General features: G+C 46.8%; 1 protein-coding gene across 1 annotated transcript; it reads right to left on the bottom strand.

Annotated features, from left to right (window-relative positions):
* Window positions 1-1,204: 1,204 nt before the first annotated feature.
* On the bottom strand, window positions 1,205-1,744 carry LOC128639055 (keratin-associated protein 4-6-like). The gene has a single exon (XM_053691197.1). The coding sequence runs from the start codon at window positions 1,742-1,744 to the stop codon at window positions 1,205-1,207; it is 540 nt and encodes a 179-aa protein (XP_053547172.1).
* Window positions 1,745-20,742: the final 18,998 nt, after the last annotated feature.

The following is a 20,742-nucleotide window of genomic DNA, read 5'->3' as shown; positions in this document are numbered from 1 at the left end:
GCCCTAGTGGTGAAGGCTCACATAAACATCTCCTACTTAACCTTTCTATCTCAAGAGCTGCATTAATAGAACTGTAGATGCAGCTCCGGAGCCCTATTTGTGAAGGCTCACATGCACATCTCCTACTTAACCTTTCCTTCTCAAGGGTTGCATTAATGCAACTGTAGATTCAGCTCCGGAGCCCTAGTGGTGAAGGCTCGCATGCACATCTCCTACTTAACCTTTCTTTCTCAAGGGTGGCATTAATGCAACTAGATGCAGCTCCGGAGCCCTAGTGGTGAAGGCTCACTTGCACATCTCCTACTTAACCTTTCCATCTCAAGGGCTGCATTAATGCAACTGTAGATGCAGCTCCGGAGCCCTAGTGGTGAAGGCTCACATGCACATCTTCTACTTAACCTTTCCTTCTCAAGGGCTGCATTAATGCAACTGTAGATGCAGCTCCAGAGCCCTAGTGGTGAAGGCTCACATGCACATCTCCTACTTAATCTTTCCTTCTCAAGGGATGCATTAATGCAACTGTAGTTGCAGCTCCGGAGCCCTAGTGGTGAAGGCTCACATGCACATCTCCTACTTAACCCTTCCTTCTCAAGGGCTGCATTAATGCAACTGTAGATGCAGCACCGGAGCCCTAGTGGTGAAGGCTCACATGCACATCTCCTACTTAACCATTCCATCTCAAGGGCTGCATTAATGCTACTGTAGATGCAGCTCCGGAGCCCTAGTGGTGAAGACTCACATGCACATCTCCTACTTTCCTTCTCAAGGGCTGCATTAATGCCACTAGATGCAGTTCTGGAGCCCTAGTGGTGAAGGCTCACATGCACATCTCCGACTTAACCTTTCCTTCTCAAGGGCTGCATTAATACCACTAGATGCAGCTCTGGAGCCCTAGTGGTGCAGGCTCACATGCACATCTCCTACTTAAACTTTCCTTCTTAAGGGCTGCATTAATGCCACTAGATGCTGCTTCGGAGCCCTAGTGGTGAAGGCTCACATTCACATCTCCTACTTAACCTTTCCTTCTCAAGGGCTGCTTTAATGCAACTGTAGATTCAGCTCCGGAGACCTAGTGGTGAAGGCTCACATGCACGTCTCCTACTTAACCTTTCCTTCTCAAGGGCTGCATTAATGCAACTAGATGCAGCTCCAGAGCCCTACTGGTGAAGGCTCACATTCACATCTCCTACTTAACCTTTCCTTCTCAAGGTGCTGCATTAATGCAACTGTAGATGCAGCTCCAGAGCCCTAGTGGTGAAGGCTCACATGCACATCTCCTACTTAATCTTTCCTTCTCAAGGGCTGCATTAATGCAACTGTAGATGCAGCTCCGGAGCCCTAGTGGTGAAGGCTCACATGCACATCTCCTACTTAACCTTTCCTTCTCAAGGGATGCATTAATGCAACTGTAGTTGCAGCTCCGGAGCCCTAATGGTGAAGGCTCAAATGCACGTCTCCTACTTAACCCTTCCTTCACAAGGGCTGCATTAATGCAACTGTAGATGCAGCTCCGGAGCTCTAGTGGTGAAGGCTCACATGTACATCTCCTACTTAACCTTTCCTTCTCAAGGGCTGCACAAATGCAACTGTAGTTGCAGCTCCGGAGCCCTAGTGGTAAAGGCTCACATGCACATCTCCTACTTAACCTTTCCATCTCAAGGGCTGCATTAATGCAACTGTAGATGCAGCACCGGAACCCTAGTGGTGAAGGCTCACATGCACATCTCCTACTTAACCTTTTCATCTCAAGGGCTGCATTAATGCAACTGTAGATGCAGCACCGGAACCCTAGTGGTGAAGGCTCACATGCACATCTCCTACTTAACCTTTCCTTCTTGAGGGCTGCATTAATGCAACTAGATGCAGCTCCGGAGCCCTAGTGGTGAAGGCTCACATGCACATCTCCGACTTAACCTTTCCTTCTCAAGGGCTGCATTAATGCAACTGTAGATGCAGCTCCGGAGCCATAATGGTGAAGGCTCACATGCACATCTCCTACTTAACCTTTCCTTCTCAAGGGCTGCTTTAATGCAACTGTAGATGCAGCTCCGGAGCCATAATGGTGAAGGCTCAAATGCACATCTCCTACTTAACCTTTCCTTCTCAATGGCTGCATTAATGCAACTGTAGATGCAGCTCCGGAGCCCTAGTGGTGAAGGCTCACATGCACATCTCCGACTTAACCTTTCCTTCTCAAGGGCTGCATTAATGCAACTGTAGATGCAGCTCCGGAGCCATAATGGTGAAGGCTCACATGCACATCTCCTACTTAACCTTTCCTTCTCAAGGGCTGCTTTAATGCAACTGTAGATGCAGCTCCGGAGCCATAATGGTGAAGGCTCAAATGCACATCTCCTACTTAACCTTTCCATCTCAAGAGCTGCATTAATAGAACTGTAGATGCAGCTCCGGAGCCCTAGTGGTGAAGGCTCACATGCACATCTCCTACTTAACCTTTCCTTCTCAAGGGCTGCATTAATGCAACTGTAGATGCAGCTCCAGAGTCCTAGTGGTGAAGGCTCATATGCACATCTCCTACTTAACCTTTCCTTCTCAAGGGCTGCATTAATGCAACTGTAGTTGCAGCTCCGGAGCCCTAGTGGTGAAGGCTCACATGCACGTCTCCTACTTAACCCTTCCTTCTCAAGGGCTGCATTAATGCAACTGTAGATGCAGCTCCGGAGCTCTAGTGGTGAAGGCTCACATGTACATCTCCTACTTAACCTTTCCTTCTCAAGGGCTGCACAAATGCAACTGTAGTTGCAGCTCCGGAGCCCTAGTGGTGAAGGCTCACATGCACATCTCCTACTTAACCTTTCCATCTCAAGGGCTGCATTAATGCAACTGTAGATGCAGCACCGGAACCCTAGTGGTGAAGGCTCACATGCACATCTCCTACTTAACCTTTTCATCTCAAGGGCTGCATTAATGCAACTGTAGATGCAGCACCGGAACCCTAGTGGTGACGGCTCACATGCACATCTCCTACTTAACCTTTCCTTCTTGAGGGCTGCATTAATGCAACTAGATGCAGCTCCGGAGCCCTAGTGGTGAAGGCTCACATGCACATCTCCGACTTAACCTTTCCTTCTCAAGGGCTGCTTTAATGCAACTGTAGATGCAGCTCCAGAACCATAATGGTGAAGGCTCAAATGCATATCTCCTACTTAACCTTTCCTTCTCAATGGCTGCATTAATGCAACTGTAGATGCAGCTCCGGAGCCCTAGTGGAGAAGGCTCACATGCACATCTCCTATTTAACCTTTCCTTCTCAAGGGCTGCATTAATGCAACTGTAGATGCAGCTCCGAAGCCCTAGTGGTGAAGGCTCACATGCACATCTCCTATTTAACCTTTCCTTCCCAAGGGCTGCATTAATGCAACTGTAGATGCAGCTCCAGAGCCCTAGTGGTGAAGGCTCACATAAACATCTCATACTTAACCTTTCCATCTCAAGAGCTGCATTAATAGAACTGTAGATGCAGCTCCGGAGCCCTAGTGGTGAAGGCTCACATGCACATCTCCTACTTAACCTTTCCTTCTCAAGGGCTGCATTAATGCAACTGTAGATGCAGCTCCAGAGCCCTAATGGTGAAGGCTCACATGCACATCTCCTACTTAACCTTTCCTTCTCAAGGGCTGCATTAATGCCACTATATGCAGCTCTGGAGCCCTACTGGTGAAGGCTCACATGCACATCTCCTACTTAACCTTTCCTTCTCAAGGGCTGCATTAATGCCACTAGATGCTGCTCCGGAGCCCTAGTGGTGAAGGCTCACATGCACATCTCCTACTTAACCTTTCCTTCTCAAGGGCTGCTTTAATGCAACTGTAGATGCAGCTCCGGAGACCTAGTGGTGAAGGCTCACATTCACATCTCCTACTTAACCTTTCCTTCTCAAGGGCTTCATTAATGCAACTAGATGCAGCTCCAGAGCCCTACTGGTGAAGGCTCACATTCACATCTCCTACTTAACCTTTCCTTATCAAGGGCTGCATTAATGCAACTGTAGTTGTAGCTCCGGAGCCCTAGTGGTGAAGGCTCACATGCACATCTCCTACTTAACCCTTCCTTCTCAAGGGCTGCATTAATGCAACTGTAGATGCAGCTCCGGAGCCCTAGTGGTGAAGGCTCACATGCACATCTCCTACTTAACCATTCCATCTCAAGGGCTGCATTAATGCTACTGTAGATGCAGCTCCAGAGCCCTAGTGGTGAAGACTCACATGCACATCTCCTACTTAACCTTTCCTTCTCAAGGGCTGCATTCATTCAACTGTAGATGCAGCTCTGGAGCCCTAGTGGTGAAGGCTCACATGCACATCTCCTACTTAACCTTTCCTTCTCAAGGGATGCATTGATGCAACTGTAGTTGCAGCTCTGGAGCCCTAGTGGTGAAGGCTCACATGCACGTCTCCTACTTAACCCTTCCTTTTCAAGGGCTGCATTAATGCAACTGTAGATGCAGCTCCGGAGCTCTAGTGGTGAAGGCTCACATGTACATCTCCTACTTAACCTTTACTTCTCAAGGGCTGCACAAATGCAACTGTAGTTGCAGCTCCGGAGCCCTAGTGGTGAAGGCTCACATGCACATCTCCTACTTAACCTTTCCATCTCAAGGGCTGCATTAATGCAACTGTAGATGCAGCACCGGAACCCTAGTGGTGAAGGCTCACATGCACATCTCCTACTTAACCTTTTCATCTCAAGGGCTGCATTAATGCAACTGTAGATGCAGCACCGGAACCCTAGTGGTGACGGCTCACATGCACATCTCCTACTTAACCTTTCCTTCTCGAGGGCTGCATTAATGCAACTAGATGCAGCTCCGGAGCCCTAGTGGTGAAGGCTCACATGCACATCTCCGACTTAACCTTTCCATCTCAAGGGCTGCATTAATGCAACTGTAGATGCAGCACTGGAACCCTAGTGGTGAAGGCTCACATGCACATCTCCTACTTAACCTTTTCATCTCAAGGGCTGCATTAATGCAACTGTAGATGCAGCACCGGAACCCTAGTGGTGACGGCTCACATGCACATCTCCTACTTAACCTTTCCTTCTCGAGGGCTGCATTAATGCAACTAGATGCAGCTCCGGAGCCCTAGTGGTGAAGGCTCACATGCACATCTCCGACTTAACCTTTCCTTCTCAAGGGCTGCATTAATGCAACTGTAGATGCAGCTCCGGAGCCATAATGGTGAAGGCTCACATGCACATCTCCTACTTAACCGTTCCTTCTCAAGGGCTGCTTTAATGCAACTGTAGATGCAGCTCCGGAGCCATAATGGTGAAGGCTCAAATGCACATCTCCTACTTAACCTTTCCTTCTCAATGGCTGCATTAATACAACTGTAGATGCAGCTCCGGAGCCCTAGTGGAGAAGGCTCACATGCACATCTCCTATTTAACCTTTCCTTCTCAAGGGCTGCATTAATGCAACTGTAGATGCAGCTCCGAAGCCCTAGTGGTGAAGGCTCACATGCACATCTCCTATTTAACCTTTCCTCCTCAAGGGCTGCATTAATGCACCTGTAGATGCAGCTCCGGAGCCCTAGTGGTGAAGGCTCACATAAACATCGCATACTTAACCTTTCCATCTCAAGAGCTGCATTAATAGAACTGTAGATGCAGCTCCGGAGCCCTAGTGGTGAAGGCTCACATGCACATCTCCTACTTAACCTTTTCATCTCAAGGGCTGCATTAATGCAACTGTAGATGCAGCACCGGAACCCTAGTGGTGACGGCTCACATGCACATCTCCTACTTAACCTTTCCTTCTCGAGGGCTGCATTAATGCAACTAGATGCAGCTCCGGAGCCCTAGTGGTGAAGGCTCACATGCACATCTCCGACTTAACCTTTCCTTCTCAAGGGCTGCATTAATGCAACTGTAGATGCAGCTCCGGAGCCATAATGGTGAAGGCTCACATGCACATCTCCTACTTAACCGTTCCTTCTCAAGGGCTGCTTTAATGCAACTGTAGATGCAGCTCCGGAGCCATAATGGTGAAGGCTCAAATGCACATCTCCTACTTAACCTTTCCTTCTCAATGGCTGCATTAATACAACTGTAGATGCAGCTCCGGAGCCCTAGTGGAGAAGGCTCACATGCACATCTCCTATTTAACCTTTCCTTCTCAAGGGCTGCATTAATGCAACTGTAGATGCAGCTCCGAAGCCCTAGTGGTGAAGGCTCACATGCACATCTCCTATTTAACCTTTCCTCCTCAAGGGCTGCATTAATGCACCTGTAGATGCAGCTCCGGAGCCCTAGTGGTGAAGGCTCACATAAACATCGCATACTTAACCTTTCCATCTCAAGAGCTGCATTAATAGAACTGTAGATGCAGCTCCGGAGCCCTAGTGGTGAAGGCTCACATGCACATTTCCTACTTAACCTTTCCTTCTCAAGGGCTGCATTAATGCAACTGTAGATGCAGCTCCGGAGCCCTAGTGGTGAAGGCTCACATGCACATCTCCTACTTAACCTTTCCTTCTCAAAGGCTGCTTTAATGCAACTGTAGATGCAGCTCCGGAGACCTAGTGGTGAAGGCTCACATGCACATCTCCTACTTAACCTTTCCTTCTCAAGGGCTGCATTAATGCAACTGTAGATGCAGCTCCAGAGCCCTAGTGGTGAAGGCTCACATGCACATCTCCTACTTAACCTTTCCTTCTCAAAGGATGCATTAATGCAACTGTAGTTGCAGCTCCGGAGCCCTAGTGGTGAAGGCTCACATGCACATCTCCTACTTAACCCTTCCTTCTCAAGGGCTGCATTAATGCAACTGTAGATGCAGCTCCGGAGCCCTAGTGGTGAAGGCTCACATGCACATCTCCTACTTAACCTTTCCTTCTCAAGGGCTGCATTCATTCAACTGTAGATGCAGCTCCGGAGCCCTAGTGGTGAAGGCTCACATGCACATCTCCTACTTAACCTTTCCTTCTCAAGGGCTGCACAAATGCAACTGTAGTTGCAGCTCCGGAGCACTAGTGGTGAAGGCTCACATGCACATCTCCTACTTAACCTTTCCATCTCAAGGGCTGCATTAATGCAACTGTAGATGCAGCACCGGAACCCTAGTGGGGACGGCTCACATGCACATCTCCTACTTAACCTTTCCTTCTCTAGGGCTGCATTAATGCAACTAGATGCAGCTCCGGAGCCCTAGTGGTGAAGGCTCACATGCACATCTCCGACTTAACCTTTCCTTCTCAAGGGCTGCATTAATGCAACTGTAGATGCAGCTCCGGGGCCATAATGGTGAAGGCTCACATGCACATCTCCTACTTAACCTTTCCTTCTCAAGGGCTGCTTTAATGCAACTGTAGATGCAGCTCCGGAGCCATAATGGTGAAGGCTCAAATGCACATCTCCTACTTAACCTTTCCTTCTCAATGGCTGCATTAATGCAACTGTAGATGCAGCTCCGGAGCCCTAGTGGAGAAGGCTCACATGCACATCTCCTATTTAACCTTTCCTTCTCAAGGGCTGCATTAATGCAACTGTAGATGCAGCTCCGAAGCCCTAGTGGTGAAGGCTCACATGCACATCTCCTATTTAACCTTTCCTTCTCAAAGGCTGCATTAATGCAACTGTAGATGCAGCTCCGAAGCCCTAGTGGTGAAGGCTCACATGCACATCTCCTATTTAACCTTTCCTTCTCAAGGGCTGCATTAATGCAACTGTAGATGCAGCTCCGGAGCCCTAGTGGTGAAGGCTCACATAAACATCTCATACTTAACCTTTCCATCTCAAGAGCTGCATTAATAGAACTGTAGATGCAGCTCCGGAGCCCTAGTGGTGAAGGCTCACATGCACATCTCCTACTTAACCTTTCCTTCTCAAGGGCTGCATTAATGCAACTGTAGATGCAACTCCGGAGCCCTAGTGGTGAAGGCTCACATGCACATCTCCTATTTAACCTTTCCTTCTCAAAGGCTGCATTAATGCAACTGTAGATGCAGCTCCGAAGCCCTAGTGGTGAAGGCTCACATGCACATCTCCTATTTAACCTTTCCTTCTCAAGGGCTGCATTAATGCAACTGTAGATGCAGCTCCGGAGCCCTAGTGGTGAAGGCTCACATAAACATCTCATACTTAACCTTTCCATCTCAAGAGCTGCATTAATAGAACTGTAGATGCAGCTCCGGAGCCCTAGTGGTGAAGGCTCACATGCACATCTCCTACTTAACCTTTCCTTCTCAAGGGCTGCATTAATGCAACTGTAGATGCAACTCCGGAGCCCTAGTGGTGAAGGCTCACATGCACATCTCCTACTTAACCTTTCTTTCTCAAGGGTGGCTTTAATGCAACTAGATGCAGCTCCGGAGCCCTAGTGGTGAAGGCTCACATGCACATCTCCTACTTAACCTTTCCATCTCAAGGGCTGCATTAATGCATCTGTAGATGCAGCTCCGGAGCCCTAGTGGTGAAGGCTCACATGCACATCTCCTACTTAACCTTTCCATCTCAAGGGCTGCATTAATGCAACTAAATACAGCTCCGGAGCCCTAGTGGTGATGGCTCACATGCACATCTCCTAATTAACCTTTCCTTCTCAAGGGCTGCATTAATGCAACTGTAGATGCAGCACCGGAACCCTAGTGGTGAAGGCTCACATGCACATCTCCTACTTAACCTTTCCTTCTCAAGGGTGGCAGAGTTAAATTATTCTCATGATTGACAAGACCTGCTCTTGCACAATAAGTTGAGTGAGAGAACAGGAATTGCTGCTTAAGCAATTGTTTGTGCAATGGTAAATGTGGGTAGCAAATGCTGCCCACTAGATTTATGCAGCAGCGAATGATTTGGTTCGTCTGAATCTTTTGGAAATAATATTCTGAAAAATTGGTTTTCCCAAATATCCGTGTGTTGCACTATTTGGTATTCAGTTAAAATGAAACAAATACTGAATATTTGTGGAATATTTTTATTTGTTTTCGCTAAACAAATGTAAATGTTCCTTTGGTACAGGTGAAAAAGTACTTCTAGCGCACTGAAAAGATGCACTAATACCGACTCTTCTTCCCAGAAGAAATGAAATCATAATTATACAAATTTTAAAATGCTGATTATTAATGATATTACCAAAAAGCGCCAAGTAAAAAACCCAAAGAGTCTGTTGTAGCTCTTTCACCAATTATATCCTTCAAGCCAAATGGAGCAGGGTAGAAACTTCACTCTAAAAAGAGAAACAAACGCAGTATTTGAAATAACGAACATAAGCGCTATTGTATTGCACTTACAATGTAAAACGTTATCATCTGAAAAGAAAACAATCCTGTTAAAAGTCCTCAAATGTGCTAACCCTCATTGCACTTCCTCGTCTCCTTCTACAAGCGGACGGCATTCCTTTATGATGCTTACAAGTGTTCAGGTTACTTGGCAATATTAAAATCAGTGTCGCTTTTGCTGTCAGTTGATTCACCGCTCCTAGGACTACGGGTGCTCGTGCGGTTCTGTATGCCTTTACGCATTTCATCCGCTATGAATGCTGATTTTAATATCCCCAACCTGAGCACTTGTAAGCATCATAAAGGAATACTTGACGCTCAGAGAAGGAGACGAGGAAGTGCGATGTGGGTTAGCACATTTGAGGACTTTTAACAGGATTGTCTCAAGGGCTGCATTAATGCCACTAGATGCTGCTCCGGAGCCCTAGTGGTGAAGGCTCACATTCACATCTCGAACTTAACCTTTCCTTCTCAAGGGCTGCTTTAATGCAACTGTAGTTGCAGCTCCGGAGACCTAGTGGTGAAGGCTCACATGCACATCTCCTACTTAAACTTTCCTTCTCAAGGGCTGAATTAATACAACTAGATGCAGCTCCAGAGCCCTAGTGGTGAACGCTAACATTCACATCTCCTACTTAACCTTTCCTTCTCAAGGGCTGCATTAATGCAACCGTAGATGCAGCTCCGGAGCCCTAGTGGTGAAGGCTCACATGCACATCTCCTACTTAACCTTTCCATCTCAAGGGCTGTATTAATGAAACTGTAGATGCAGCTCCGGAACCCTAGTGGTGAAGGCTCACATGCACATCTCCTACTTAACCTTTCCTTCTCAAGGGCTGCATTAATGCAACTGTAGATGCAGCTCCGGAGCCCTAGTGGTGAAGGCTCACTTGCACATCTCCTACTTAACCTTTCCTTCTCAAGGGCTGCATTAATGCAACTCTAGATGCAGCTCCGGAGCCCTAGTGGTGAAGGCTCACATGCACATCTCCTGCTTAAACTTTCCTTCTCAAGGGCTGCATTAATGACACTAGATGCAGCTCCAGAGCCCTAGTGGTGAAGGCTCACATGCACATCTCCTACTTAACCTTTCCTTCTCAAGGGCTGCATTAATAGGACTGTAGTTGCAGCTCCGGAGCCCTAGTGGTGAAGGCTCACATGCACAACTCCTACTTAACCATTCCATCTCAAGGCCTGCATTAATTCCACTGTAGATGCAGCTGCGGAGCCCTAGTGGTGAAGGCTCACATGCACATCTCCTACTTAACCTTTCCTTCTCAAGGGCTGCATTAATGCAACTGTAGATGCAGCTCCGGAGCCCTAGTGGTGAAGGCTCACATGCACATCTCCTACTTAACCTTTCCTTCTCAAGGGCTGCATTAATGCCACTAGATGCAGCTCCGGAGCCCTAGTGGTGAAGGCTCACATTCACATCTCCTGCTTAACCTTTCCTTCTCAAGTGCTGCATTAATGCAACTGTAGATGCAGCTCCAGAGCCCTAGTGGTGAAGGCTCACATGCACATCTCCTACTTAACCTTTCCTTCTCAAGGGCTGCATTAATGCAACTAGATGCAGCTCCGGAGCCCTACTGGTGAAGGCTCACATGCACATCTCCTACTTAACCTTAACTACTCAAGGGCTGCATTAATGCAACTGTAGATGCAGCTCTGAAGCCCTAGTGGTGAAGGCTCACATGCACATCTCCTACTTAACCTTTCCTTCTCAAGGGCTGCATTAATGCAACTGTAGATGCAGCTCCGGAGCCCTAGTGGTGAAGGCTCACATGCACATCTCCTACTTAACCTTTCCATCTCAAGAGCTGCATTAATAGAACTGTAGATGCAGCTCCGGAGCCCTAGTGGTAAAGGCTCACATGCACATCTCCTACTTAACCTTTTCATCACAAGAGCTGCATTAATGCCACTAGATGCAGCTCCAGAGTCCTAGTGATGAAGGCTCACATGCACATCTCCTACTTAACCTTTCCCTCTCAGGTTGGCATTAATGCAACTAGATGCAGCACCGTAGCGCTAGTGGTGAAGGCTCACATGCACATCTCCTACTTAACCTTTCCTTCTCAAGGGCTGCATTAATGCAACTGTAGATGCAGCTCCGGAGCCCTAGTGGTGAAGGCTCACATGCACATCTCCTACTTAAACTTTCCTTCTCAAGGGCTGCATTAATGCAACTAGATGCAGCTCCAGAGCCCTAGTGGTGAAGGCTCACATGCACATCTCCTACTTAACCTTTCCATCTCAAGGGCTGCATTAATGCAACTGTAGATGCAGCTCCGGAGCCCTAGTGGTGAAGGCTCACATGCACATCTCCTACTTAACCTTTCCATCTCAAGGGCTGCATTAATGCAACTAAATGCAGCTCCGGAGCCCTAGTGGTGAAGGCTCACATGCACATCTCCTACTTAACCTTTCCTTCTCAAGGGCTGCATTATTGCAACTAGATGCAGCTCCAGAGCCCTAGTGGTGAAGGCTCACATGCACATCTCCTACTTAACCTTTCCATCTCAAGGGCTGCATTAATGCATCTGTAGATGCAGCTCCGGAGCCCTAGTGGTGAAGGCTCACATGCACATCTCCTACTTAACCTTTCCATCTCAAGGGCTGCATTAATGCAACTAAATACAGCTCCGGAGCCCTAGTGGTGATGGCTCACATGCACATCTCCTAATTAACCTTTCCTTCTCAAGGGCTGCATTAATGCAACTGTAGATGCAGCACCGGAACCCTAGTGGTGAAGGCTCACATGCACATCTCCTACTTAACCTTTCCTTCTCAAGGGTGGCAGAGTTAAATTATTCTCATGATTGACAAGACCTGCTCTTGCACAATAAGTTGAGTGAGAGAACAGGAATTGCTGCTTAAGCAATTGTTTGTGCAATGGTAAATGTGGGTAGCAAATGCTGCCCACTAGATTTATGCAGCAGCGAATGATTTGGTTCGTCTGAATCTTTTGGAAATAATATTCTGAAAAATTGGTTTTCCCAAATATCCGTCTGTTGCACTATTTGGTATTCAGTTAAAATGAAACAAATACTGAATATTTGTGGAATATTTTTATTTGTTTTCGCTAAACAAATGTAAATGTTCCTTTGGTACAGGTGAAAAAGTACTTCTAGCGCACTGAAAAGATGCACTAATACCGACTCTTCTTCACAGAAGAAATGAAATCATAATTATACAAATTTTAAAATGCTGATTATTAATGATATTACCAAAAAGCGCCAAGTAAAAAACCCAAAGAGTCTGTTGTAGCTCTTTCACCATTTATATCCTTCAAGCCAAATGGAGCAGGGTAGAAACTTCACTCTAAAAAGAGAAACAAACGCAGTATTTGAAATAACGAACATAAGCGCTATTGTATTGCACTTACAATGTAAAACGTTATCATCTGAAAAGAAAACAATCCTGTTAAAAGTCCTCAAATGTGCTAACCCTCATTGCACTTCCTCGTCTCCTTCTACAAGCGGACGGCATTCCTTTATGATGCTTACAAGTGTTCAGGTTACTTGGCAATATTAAAATCAGTGTCGCTTTTGCTGTCAGTTGATTCACCGCTCCTAGGACTACGGGTGCTCGTGCGGTTCTGTATGCCTTTACGCATTTCATCCGCTATGAATGCTGATTTTAATATCCCCAACCTGAGCACTTGTAAGCATCATAAAGGAATACTTGACGCTCAGAGAAGGAGACGAGGAAGTGCGATGTGGGTTAGCACATTTGAGGACTTTTAACAGGATTGTTTTCTTTGTGGATAATAAAGTTTTACATTGTAAGTGCAATACTATTGTGCTTTCGTTATTTCAAATACTACACTTGAGTATGTTTGTGCTTGTTTTTTTGTTTTTTTTAGAGTAACCGTTAAAGGTAATTTAAAGAAAACAAAATAATAATTATGAATTTCATCAGTGTTTCTATGTTTTCTTTATATTTAGTTGGTGCATTAGTTTGGATATTAATTTTGTGAAAACTAAATGAATATCTGTTGTTACGGTTACCCTTAGTCTCGCTGAGAGATGGACCGCTTAGTAGCCTGGATCCCTATTGCTGAAGAGGGGAGAAGCTGCTTTCCATAGTATTCTATATGAGTCTCGCAAATGTAGAATAATCCCCCTTAGCTGTAGTACAGCTAGGATACCCTTCTGCCCACAAAAACGAGTCAACGCTGCGATTGAGGGTCAACCAAGAACTCAGGACTGGGATGCCCAGCCTGCTTTTTATTGAGGTTACATGCACACAGGGCACTCCCAGGGGGGGAAGCATAAAATCCCCAATCACACATTTAGATAGAGAGACAAGGTCCTTTGACAGGCCACAATAGGATTACAGTACTTCAGGTAACAAGTTACACATAAGAAAACAATGCAGTCCATCTATCAATTAGCAGTCTGACTCCGGAGGTGATTAGACAATGGGAATGTTTATCACTAAACTTAATTAGAGCTGAGGCCAGCAAACTTGTATTTAGAAAATAGTTTCTAGAAGCTGATCAAAGTTAACTCTTTATGAAATGATACTTGTTACGGTTTTCTTGGAGCCCTTCTTAGGCGCTGGCTTGGCTGGTTCAGGCATTGCTGCTGGGAAATAAGCTCTTCACAACAAAATAACCAATGCTTCTGTAACAGTGCTCCCTTTCTGTGGAACACTATGGCAGACACGGTCTGCTCCCTTTTCGGGGCAGCCTAAGGCTGTCCAGACCGCTGGTTATGCGGGGCTGAGGTCGGTTTGTCTGGACAACCCGTCTGCGTTGCCATTCTGTTTCCCAGGTCTGTAAGTAATGGTGAAATTGAAGGGTTGCAACAATAAACTCCAACGTAATAGCCTGCCGTTATCTCCAGAGACCCGGTTCAGCCACACCAACGGGTTATGGTCGGTGACCAGAGTGAACTCCTGCCCATATAAATAGGGAGTCAATTTCTTTAATGCCCACACCAAAGCCAAACACTCCTTTTCGACCGCTGCATAGCTGAATTCGCGGGGCAGGAGCTTCCGGCTGATGTAGGCAACTGGATGCTCCCCTCCATCTTTGCCTACTTGGCTGAGGACGGCTCCCAGCCCGAACATGGAAGCATCTGTATGGACGATAAAACGTTTGTTAAGGGCTGGGTCCGCCAAGACAGGAGCGTTAATTAGAGCATTTTTGAGAGCCTGGAAAGCCGTTTCACAGTGGGGAGACCACAGGACCTGTCGAGGTAAGTTCTTCTTGGTCAAGTCAGTCAGGGGTTTGGCAAGTGTGCTGTAGTCTGGTACGAACCGTCTATAGTACCCTGCTGTGCCCAGGAAGGCTAGGACCTGAGTCTTAGTGATGGGGGTGGGCCAATTGGCAACAGCTTCTATCTTGGCTGGCTCTGGTCGCTGCTTTCCACACCCCACCCGGTGACCCAGGTACTGTACCTCGGCCATCCTAAAGTGGCTTCAGAGTCAGGCCAGCAGCCCGGATCTGATCCAGAACCATTCCTATGTGAGCTAAGTGGTCCTCCCAGGACTCACTGTGGATCGCTATGTCGTCCAGGTAGGCGCAAGCAAAACTCTGGAAGCCATCCAGAAGCCTATCCACCAAGCGCTGGAATGTAGCTGGGGCATTCTTCATCCCAAACGGCATTACCCTAAACTGATATAAGCCGAATGGGGTGACGAATGCCGACTTGGGGATAGCCTCCGGGGCCATGGGAATCTGCCAGTAACCTTTGCAGAGGTCAATAGTGGTCAGGTAATTTCCCCTGGCTATACGATCGAGTAGCTCGTCTACCCTGGGCATAGGGTAAGCGTCCGTCACAGTTTTTTCATTGAGCCTCCGATAGTCTACGCAGAACCGGTTGGTCCCATCTTTCTTGGGCACCAAGACAACTGGGGAGGCCCAGGGACTATCGGAGGGCTCAATTACCCTGAGTTGGAGCATCTCATCGATCTCCTTCTTCATTCCTGTCCTAACTGCTTCGGGGATTCGGTACGGAGCCTGGCGCAGGGCAGCTTGTCCCGGAGTATCTACCTGGTGGGTGGTTAAAGTAGTGTACCCTGGCTTCAGGGAGAAGGTGAGGTGTTTGGACTGTAGGAGTTGGTTGAGCTGCTCCCTTTCAGTGGGGCTAAGTCGGTCTCCTATCTGAACCTGAGCCACTATACCTGTGGGGAGACTCTTTTCTAATAGGTCTGGAATGGGTAGACTGTCGGGGTCTTCCTGAGGGGAACAACATATGGCTGTCACGTTCTCTGGTCGCTCAAAATATTCCTTGAGCATGTTTACATGGAATGTCTTTCTAAGATTGTTGTCGTGGCAGCTAGCTATCACATAAGTGGTGTCTCCCCTTTTTTCCACGATCTGGTAGGGGCCCTGCCAGGACGCCTGCAATTTGTCTGTCTTCACCGGCTTAAGTACTAACACCTTTTGTCCTATGGTGAAGATTCTCTTTCGGGCCCCCCGATCGTACCATACTTTCTGTCTTCTCTGGGCCGACTGGAGATTAGCCTGCACGGATTTGGCTAATTGCTCCATTCGGTCCCTGATTTCCAGCACGTATGGCACAATGGGGACACCGTCAGTCTCCATCTCTCCCTCCCAGTGCTCCCCGATCAGGTTTAGGGGTCCCCGTACCTTTCTTCCGTAGAGCAACTCGAAGGGAGAGAACCCTGTCATTTCCTGGGGCACCTCTCGATAAGCAAATAGGAGGTGCGGCAGGAAGCGTTCCCAGTCTCGGTATTCCTGAGTGAACGTCTTGAGCATTTGCTTGAGGGTCGCATTTAACCTCTCACACAGCCCGTTCGTCTGGGGGTGGTATGGGGAGCTCAGGAGGGACTTAATTTTGCAAACCTGCCAGAGTTGTTGGGTCAATTCAGCCGTAAATTGGGTGCCTCGGTCGGATAGGATTTATTTTGGAAATCCTACCCGGGAGAACACCTGTACTAGTGCATTCGCTACCATATCCGCTTGTATGTTGGATAGGGCGACAGCCTCTGGGTACCTGGTAGCGTAGTCCACTACGGTAAGAATGTAGCGCTTACCGGAGGGACTAGGGGTAGCCAGTGGTCCCACTAGGTCAATAGCAACCCGGCTGAAGGGTTCCTCTACAATGGACATATTTACTAGATGGGCTTTAGGGTGATCGCCTCACCTTCCAACTCGTTGACACACATCGCAGGTGTTACAGTAAGTTCTAACATCAGCGTGTACCCCTGGCCAAAAGAACGTGTGAGTAATGCGGTGTAGGGTACGGGTTACGGCTAGGTGGCCTGCTAAGGGGATGTCGTGGCCTACCTTGAGGATTTCTTGACGGTATTTGTGGGGCACTACCAGCTGTCGCCTACGCTGTCCCCTTTTCTCTGTCCAGCGGTATAGCTTCCCTTTTTCCCATAAGAATGTTTCGTTATCTGCCCCGCCCCCCAATCAAGATGCACTTTAGTTGTTGGAATTTTGTACACATCCCCCCCACCACTCTAACGGCCACAGTCTGTCCGGATCGCTTGTGCTCCGGCACCAAATGACTCTGTACCAGTGTGATAGTAGCCCCTGTGTCTCTCAATCCCTCGGTAGATCGCCCCTCGAGCCATACCTTCTGCCGATGGTGCTGGCAGTTATCTGAGACAGCATATACAGGGTCCGCCTCGTGAAGCGGCCCCAAATATTCCTCCATAGGGGCCTCTTGGTTAACACAGAGGGCCCGGGCCTGACGATATGACCCAGAGGGGTAATTGTAAGTCCTGGGTGTCTGGTGCGTATTAAGGGGGCAGCTAGCCATGAAATGCCCTGGTTGGTTGCATCGGTGGCAAGTCGGTCCGGGACGCTCAGAGCGGTTATTGGGTGGTCCTGAGTGTCAGGCGGGCCCTGCGGGCACCGGGGCTCGGAATTCAGCACAAGGGGGTGCACGGTAAACCTCTCTGGGTTCGACCCGTGCTGGAGCTCGGTAGTTTGTGGGTTCGTGAAGACGGGATTCATAATGTTCATCGACCAATTTGGCTGCTTCTTCTAAGGTAGAAGGCCATCTGTCTCGCAGCCATTCCTTCCCTTGCTGTTCCATGCCATTATAAAAATGTTCTAAGAGAAACAATTGTAAAATTTCCTCACCAGTCACCGCTTTACTTCCGCTCATCCAGTGATTTGCTGCTCTCCGCATTCGGTGCACCCATTCCATATGGGTATCGTTAGGCTTCTTTTTCGTGCCCCGAAACTGTCGGCGATATGTGTCCGGAGTTACCGCGTACCGTCGCAACAGTGTCTCCTTAACTAGCTCATACTGTGTCACTTCCTCAGCACCCAGAGTACGAAAGGCTTCCAGGGCTCGCCCGGATAGTTTCCCAGACAATATAGTGGGCCACTCTCTGTTGGGAATCTGGTGCAGGGCACATTGCCTTTCGAAGTCCGCCAAATATTCATCAATCCCTGTCTCGCTCTCTAGGAAGGGTCGAAATGCAGCATAGGGTATCTTGGGCCTCCCAGCATTTTCGACAGGGATGATTACCTGCGGGGCTTCAGCATTGCGGTGTGCGTTCGCTAGGTTGAGTTTGTGGTCTCGAGTCTTTCGTATATCCTCGTCCGCTTCCGCCATCAACTGCTGTACCAATTCCATGGAGGGGTTTGGCCCGTACAGTGAGAGCCTCTCCCGAACAATCCTGGTTTTTTTGTCACTAATCGTGGTCGGTGTTTCTGCCATTGTGAAGCTCTGATCCAGTTCGGTCAATTCTGCGATCAGCTCTCTCCTCGGCCGGTTGCTGGCGTACCCCCCTCTGCTTTCAAGTAAATCCTTTAGGGTTGTATGCTTCAATTTTTCGTAAGCGCTCTCCATCCGTTCTGTACCTCTCCTAGGAAATCCAGGAAAATCCCACCGCTGCCGCCAAATGTTGCGGTTACCCTTAGTCTCGCTGAGAGATTAAGCGCTTAGTAGCCTGGATCCCTATTGTTGAAGAGGGGAGAAGCTGCTTTCCATAGTATTCTATATGAGTCTCGCAAATGTAGAATAATCCCCCTTAGCTGTAGTACAGCTAGGATACCCTTCTGCCCACAAAAACGAGTCAACGCTGCGATTGAGGGTCAACCAAGAACTCAGGACTGGGATGCCCAGCCTGCTTTTTATTGAGGTTACATGCACACAGGGCACTCCCAGGGGGGGAAGCATAAAATCCCCCATCACACATTTAGATAGAGAGACAAGGTCCTTTGACAGGCCACAATAGGATTACAGTACTTCAGATAACAAGTTACACATAAGAAAACAATGCAGTCCATCTATCAATTAGCAGCCTGACTCCGGAGGTGATTAGACAATGGGAATGTTTATCACTAAACTTAATTAGAGCTGAGGCCAGCAAACTTGTATTTAGAAAATAGTTTCTAGAAGCTGATCAAAGTTAACTCTTTATGAAATGATACTTGTTACGGTTTTCTTGGAGCCCTTCTTAGGCGCTGGCTTGGCTGGTTCAGGCATTGCTGCTGGGAAATAAGCTCTTCACAACAAAATAACTAATGCTTCTGTAACATCTGTGTTTTCATTACAAATTCACATAGCATAGAAGCCCAAGCCTACTGCCCACTGACTGCAAATCTATGCGGGGAGGGTCCTGTCTGGGAACCTTGTCTGTCTGGACTTTGAATATTGCAGTGTTGATACTTCTAGCACATAAAATAATTACAAAAGCCAGAAACCATCAGCTTTCACAGGAATAAACATGATCTTATTGTGGTTTATCATCTTCACTGTCAGGAAGGGCTGTTTGTAGCAATGTTTACAGCCCTCTTTGAGAGGCACCAAGTTAACAGCAATAACTGACCACACTAAGCTACGATGCACATTAAATAAAAGAGAATGCTCTGTCATCTTTCTAAGTAACTCATGTTCAGCTCTTGTTGTTTTGTAGCATTTTTATTAAATTTGAGCAGACTAATGAGATCATGCACAATACCTTAACCCTCTCGTCTGTTAGAAATGTTTGATATTGCTGAAAGCGTAATTATCCTGGATGCTAAAATGAGCACTGCATGTCAGCCCACAGGGCAAAATGAGGAGATGGAATTCATTTTCAAGCCTTTTGTGGCTGTCTAGCAATGCAGAAACCGCTTCAGATGGTGTGCCACATTCTATTATGTATCACAATTAATCAGCGTAAAACAATATACTTATTGCCTGGAAGATTAAATCAGTGGGATAGAAAGCAACACAAAATAATAAATGGACATTAAATGATTCATGGATATATGTTCATTATAGTGAGGTTGGCATCTCAAATGACATTATAAAGTGACATCAAACTCACCTTCTGTTAGCACTGGTATGCAAAAGATCTACATACAAAATGTATTTGAAGGGGTTATATTCTTAGCATTGTTTTGTAGTCCTGGGATATACTAGTTAAAAACCCTCTTGATTATGTTTATTTTCATTTCCAGTGAGTTAGGGACACATATAAATTAGCTCCTATGCGGATCAAGCAGTTACTATGTCTAATTTTGCCAAGAGCAGTTGAAGGACAGAAGATATATAAAATATGCTAGGCAACTATCAGGTCCCAAAATACCAATTTCTTTGAGTTTTTATTATATACATTTTTTAAATGATGTGATGCAAGACTGTTGTTGCACTGGAGGTATTGGTGCACTGTGTAACTAATTTCATATGCAGTAGATATTGAAATGGATTCTAATAGGACTCAACTAGGGGTTTGACTCAATTTGGCAGGCGAGTTTATATGTTTTAGTAACAAAATGGAAGTGACGTCTCCACATGATTTTCTTATGGGGGGCATTTGCTGAAGGCCCACTGGTGATTTTGTGGGTGGGGCTTTTTTGGGGATGGACTGTCCATTCATAGGCGATAGTTTCAAAGGCAGCTCGAGTTGTTCCATGGGTGGGAGCAGGCGGAGCTGTGGTGAACCTGTTCAAAGTGGTGGTGGGCAAATAAAGGTCATCAAAGGGTGCAGATAGGGGCACCAGAACTTATTCTTGGGAGGGCTAGTGACCCACCTGGTGGCACCACTGCCACATGGTACTAAAATAATCCTACCTTCATATAGGTCTGAGGATAGGTCACCAGTCACTGTTTATTATTGAATATAAATGTGGCTTAACTTCTGTTAAGATTGTATTTTGTGCACAAGCTTTGTTTTTATTCTTGTTTTTTTTTGTGTTACAAAAAGTTTTCCTCCAACTCCCTCTCTAATCTGTAAAGTGTTGCAATTATTTTGCATCTTCCTATTGTGTGCAACCCCAGATCAAATGGAAACTGCTGTTAATAGCATTATTTTTCTAAAATGCGCAAATGTATACATCTCCAAACCATGGTCTGAAATAGAGAACGTGCTAACAAAAAATCAATACAGATGATGGTCGTGTATCATCCTTGATTGGCCAATCATGTTTTGTTGTTGCCAAGAATGACTTTTTTTGAGGACATATTTTGACATGCACGGTGAAGGGAAATACTAGTTAAATACTTAGTGCAGACTAAACAGAGAACACCATCCTTTGTATCCGAACAGTTTGCATTGTGTTTAATTTGTCTTTTCT

Source organism: Bombina bombina, chromosome 8 (assembly GCF_027579735.1).
Source record: "Bombina bombina isolate aBomBom1 chromosome 8, aBomBom1.pri, whole genome shotgun sequence".
NCBI classification, from domain to species: domain Eukaryota; kingdom Metazoa; phylum Chordata; class Amphibia; order Anura; family Bombinatoridae; genus Bombina; species Bombina bombina.
Note: the sequence above shows the minus strand (reverse complement) of the source record. Positions and strands in the feature narration are given on the sequence as shown.

Coding starts and splice junctions, on each gene's coding strand:
- LOC128639055 (XM_053691197.1), bottom strand. CDS start 1,744: ATGAAAAGGTTAAGTAGGAGATGTGCATGTGAGCCTTCACCACTAGGG.